Genomic DNA, 4,886 nt, shown 5'->3' with positions numbered 1-4,886 from the left:
AATCTTTGCATTTTTTAGTGAATGGATTAAGACCATTCATGAAAAGACATTAAATACTAATAAGTACTTTTGTATACAACTTTTCCCGTATAATGGGACCAATTTTAAGTGCATTACTCCCTTGTAAGTGTGATCTTAGGAATTCTTCTCTAATTTACTTTATTACTCCTTATCACTACTGTAAAAGATAAAGTAAAATCTGATACAAAAAAATAACTGAGGTGCAAAGAAAACAGGATCGTGTCGCAAGTCAAGATTTAGTTATATACAATTTGCTTTACAAATAATGCATTGCAAGAAACAGCATAAATATATTCATAATCATTAACTTCAATTACAATATGCCCTTTTCTGACAAGTTTGGTGTACAAATATAAAGAGAATATCCTGTTATGTTAAACACTGTAAAAGAACCACAATGCCATTTTATTAACAAGAGAATATAATGGGTAGCTACAAAAGGAATCTTTTTTCATCAGAAATTAAATGGGAGTATATCACAAAAACAAAAACCTTACATGGTTATGACTATTAAATCCAGTGTACTATTGACACACCACTTGCTTGTTCCTTGATATGATTCAACAATAAATCTTTCTATACAGAATCCAGTATAAAATCATAAAGATATTTTTTTTAAATGCTTATTAAATCATGTGATTTACTTATTCTTGCAACCATTTCTGAATATGGTTGAAAACTTGCTCTCTGGCATGCAGTAGCTGTGGTGGATCATCTGGTTTCTCTGGGTACATATTTGCACAGTGAGCAGTTCCTGTTAAAAAAAGATATAAGAAATAAGAATAAAATATAAAATCCAAAAATCCAAAAGACAGTTATCTCACAAATAAGAGAGCTGTCTAAGCAAATACCCATCACTCACACATGTGATTCATATACATTAAAATGAAGCAATCAATCAATCAATTAAATCCTGCAGAACCCAGGGGGATTCATAGGGCCTTAAAATTAAGCACTGAATGCAAATTACCATTTATGAAGATTGCAGTAGCTTCTGGACTGAGGTCGTCTGTTATCCCTAGGGCATGCCATGGGTCGATAGAACCATTGGGAAACACCACCCTCGTCACTTTAAGGTCTTTCCCTCCATACAACGTATTCGTGCGCTTCACACCCTCTTTCAGGAGCTCAAGGTTGAACCTGAATATAGAGTAGTTGAAATGTAGTGGTAAAGTATAAATTAAATATAAATCTGTAAATTCTTATTGCTAGGGATGCATCAGCTAGGTTTGTTCATTAATGCAGTCATACACATTAAAATACTTATATACATAAATATTTTATTCATTCAGTGGTGTATGTCTTTGAACACTTTTTTTTATGTATATAGACAATTAGTATATAACTTTTCCCTCCATCATATTGATTCTTTAGGTAAAAAAAAATTATGAAACGGATTAAAGAAAAAAAAAACATGGTTGTACACATTAAAATGCGACAGTACTCACTTTTCCCCATAAATATCTTGACACTGCTGGATGAAGAAATTAACAGGAAATTCATTACCAAAGGGCTGATTCAAAGAGTCGGAGCTCTGGTAAAATCCAAATTCTGTGCAAGTCTGGTAGATCCATGACCGGCCTGTGTGTTCAAGAAGTTAAGGTAATAAAATAAAGAGATATTTTACATATCATTCAGATATATCTCATATATGAAGGACATGTTAGAATATAAAAAATGACTGATTTTCCTGAATTTTATATGGTACTGCACCAAAGCAATGAAAACAACATGCCTGATACTACAAATTAGGATGTACTGTTTAATACAACTGAAATACTAATGAGTTCAATTCTGTTTTTCCACAATCAGTGATTTATAATGTATTTCAAAAGATAACAAAATCATTTCCCAGCGAATTTAAAATTACTAAAACCACAAAAAATTTACACTATAAAAATAACTTTCTGCTGTGGGGTTTTGACACTAAAAATTATCAGAAGACAGAAGAGTAAATAATTAAAATGGGACTAAGTTCCTAAGCTGACCAAAAATATAGTCTCACCTTAATTATACTACATTTTGATTAAAAAAATACCAGTAGATCAGACCCAGCATTTTGAAAATCCATAACATTGAGCAGCAAGTAAGAGGAAGGTCTTGACAAGCTACAAGAAGTGGACTAAAATCTAGTGAATGACTCTCTTACTTGACCACCACATACATAGACCTCAAAAAAAGCTGAGCCTAATTCATATAACTACCATAAGACTTGTATGGTCTCTCAATGCAAGAAAATCATTACCATTCAACAGCTTGTCATGGAGATCACAATTAATGTTATAGAGTGAAGAAGCCATATTCACATGCATTTGCATACATAATACAAGTGGAAAATTTAAAGATATATTTGCTCTCTGTCGCATTGTATAACTGGGAGACGAGCGAGATAAATTAAGATAAATAAAAGAGAGCCACAAAAATTATGTGAAAAGTAGCATAACTGCACCTCCAATGTCTGTGTTGTTTTCCCAGCTCGTGGCTCTCAGTTCCTTTATCATTGATTCGTATGTGTGGTCTAAGCACTCCTCCTCATGGACTTCAAGAGCCAGCGAATTAATGGCTGCATATCTGGAAAAAAGGTAAAAAGTCTCTTTCATAATAGAAATCATATCGTTACTCTTGCCATGTCAACTTTAGCAATTTGAAACAGTATGGAATGTACAGGTAAGTTAATATGTCAAAGGTTATTACAATCTGAAAATAATAATAACAGTAAAAAAAAATACAAAAGCATTTTATATTTAATTCCAAGAATAAATTTGAAAGACCAAAACATGATAAAAAAACACGCAACTTATGATCACACCTATTGAAAACATAAATGTTAATCAAATATAACACTTTTAAACATTCTTTAAAATATAATTGTAAAATGTAGATCAATATATAAAGGGTAAAATTTACCTTGTGATTGCTGGCCCCTTTGATTCATCCAGCATAATCTCACATAATGTGTCAATAGTAATATTGGTGCCCTTCACTCCCTCGAAGTCCCGATTGTCTTTATTGTACTGCACAACGTCTTCAAGGTTCTCCGTCAGAATTGAAAACAAGTTGGCGACGTCTTTCTTGTTCTGCCCATCAAGCGGTGAGCACAGCCTGTTGACAAAGAATTTGTTAGTTAGGAAAGGAGGGAAATAAAAGCCGAAATGCAAGTAAGAAGAAGATTAGTAATAAGGCAGGTATAAGAGGAAGCACACAAATCGTGATGAGAATAGAAAAAAAAGAAGGGGGGGTAGAAAGATGAATTTGAAAGAAAAGCTGGAAGAAGGAAGAAAAAGAGAAAGGAATGCAAAGGAAGAGAAGGAAAGATATGGAGAGCAGGAACATGGAATTAAGAAAAGAGGAAAACACGGATACTAAAAACAGGTAAAGAACGCAAAGGAGGAACAGTAAAAGGAAAAAAATGGACATATGGGGGGAGGGAGATTTAAATAAAAGAAATACAAGAGGAAAAGGAAAGACAAAGTTTCCATAAAATTCTAAACCAATATTGGACATCACAAGGATACAAAACAGGAAATCAATAGCTGAAAATATTCTTTTCAGAAGTCGTTGTTCAACAATTATCAAAATGTTAAATAGACCTAATACAATATATCTCAAAATCATATTTCATCAAATTTTTTTTATTCTTCTTACTCCTCAAAAAAATACGATCTAAAATTCTAATACCACCAAAAATTAGTATTTAAAAAGATCAAAACATACTTGAACCGTTTTGTTATGCTCTGCCATCCAACCCTATGTAGCAAGAGCATGTTTAGCTGGCGCGTTGCTTCCTTCACGGCCTCATCACATTTCTCATTCACTGTGGCGAGGGCATCTCGCACGACCTCTAGGTACTCTGCAAAAATACCAAAAGTTAATCTTCAATGGAACATGTATTTTATGAGTTTTTACTTGGAATGGACAAGAATGAATGTCAGATTTATTATAGAATTATTTTTTCATTTATTTGAAAATCTAATTTATTTATCTATTTAAAAAAAAAATTATCAATTCATTTACTTATTTATATTTTGTAATGTAGTTAATAAACATAAATTAATCTGAATGACACTTCTTTAGACTTTGCAGTTACCAACTTATAGACACACATTACAATAATTTCAAAATAAAAAGTAAAGAAAAACTATCCACAAACACAGAACAGGCCAAGATAGTCAGAAGACACAAAAACAGCAAAATATTATTGAAAATCCATTGTATATCAAACAACAACTGATCTCGTCTAACCTTTGAAATTGATCTGTGCAACCACGGGAGCACTCGTGGCAATTGACCCGTGTACGAGATGTGGGTATTTCAACCGATACCAGGCAGCCAGCGACCCTGGGTATGAACCACCAAATGCAATCCATTTGTTCTCCCTAAGACCATGCTCCTCTTGCATTGCGACGGTGAATGTTGCTAGATCAGCGAGTGCCTGCTCGCTGCTGAGATAGACAAGGTTCTCCACTGATGCATCCCTGGGAAGAGAGAAAAATTAGATATACAAAAATGCTTTATCCAAATTACTTCTAAAAAATATTCTCAACCTTGAGAGTGGAATTGAAATATACATCTGTATAATACTACCCCTGAAAGAAGAAAAAACATGTACCTAAACAAATTTCCATTGATTCAATCTTTTTATCCAAATATTTGCTCTCTTAAAAAAAAAAAAAAAAAAAAAAAAAATGCAAACCTACTCAGTTGGGTGACTCTTGCCATAAAAGCGGTGCTCCAGCTGGAAGAGGTAAGCATTTAGCCGCTTTGCATATTCAATCCAACTCCCCTCAACGAGCCATACTGGATTGGCTGGCCCCTCGCCCCCTATCATGAGGAAGACAGGACCTCCAGGCCTGTAGAAGGAGGCA

The 4,886-nt window shown here is 33.6% G+C and overlaps 1 protein-coding gene across 2 annotated transcripts in view; it reads right to left on the bottom strand.

Moving 5' to 3' along the window:
- Positions 1 to 241: 241 nt before the first annotated feature.
- LOC113822108 (putative serine protease F56F10.1) overlaps positions 242 to 4,886 on the bottom strand; it is a 5,799-nt gene continuing 1,154 nt past the window's right edge. For both annotated transcript variants that reach the window (XM_070124157.1, XM_070124158.1), the window contains exons 2-9: positions 4,719 to 4,886; positions 4,264 to 4,496; positions 3,736 to 3,871; positions 2,929 to 3,123; positions 2,471 to 2,592; positions 1,470 to 1,602; positions 992 to 1,161; positions 242 to 775 (exon numbers count right to left, since the gene is read on the bottom strand). The exon at positions 4,719 to 4,886 is cut by the window's right edge and continues 14 nt beyond it. In XM_070124157.1, the coding sequence (XP_069980258.1) occupies positions 666 to 775; positions 992 to 1,161; positions 1,470 to 1,602; positions 2,471 to 2,592; positions 2,929 to 3,123; positions 3,736 to 3,871; positions 4,264 to 4,496; positions 4,719 to 4,886 (1,267 nt within the window). In that variant the 3' untranslated portion in view covers positions 242 to 665. The remainder of the gene's footprint in view (positions 776 to 991; positions 1,162 to 1,469; positions 1,603 to 2,470; positions 2,593 to 2,928; positions 3,124 to 3,735; positions 3,872 to 4,263; positions 4,497 to 4,718) is intronic.

The sequence above is a fragment of the Penaeus vannamei genome, chromosome 8, assembly GCF_042767895.1.
Source record: "Penaeus vannamei isolate JL-2024 chromosome 8, ASM4276789v1, whole genome shotgun sequence".
Lineage (NCBI taxonomy): Eukaryota > Metazoa > Arthropoda > Malacostraca > Decapoda > Penaeidae > Penaeus > Penaeus vannamei.
This window is presented reverse-complemented; position numbering and strand designations above follow the sequence as displayed.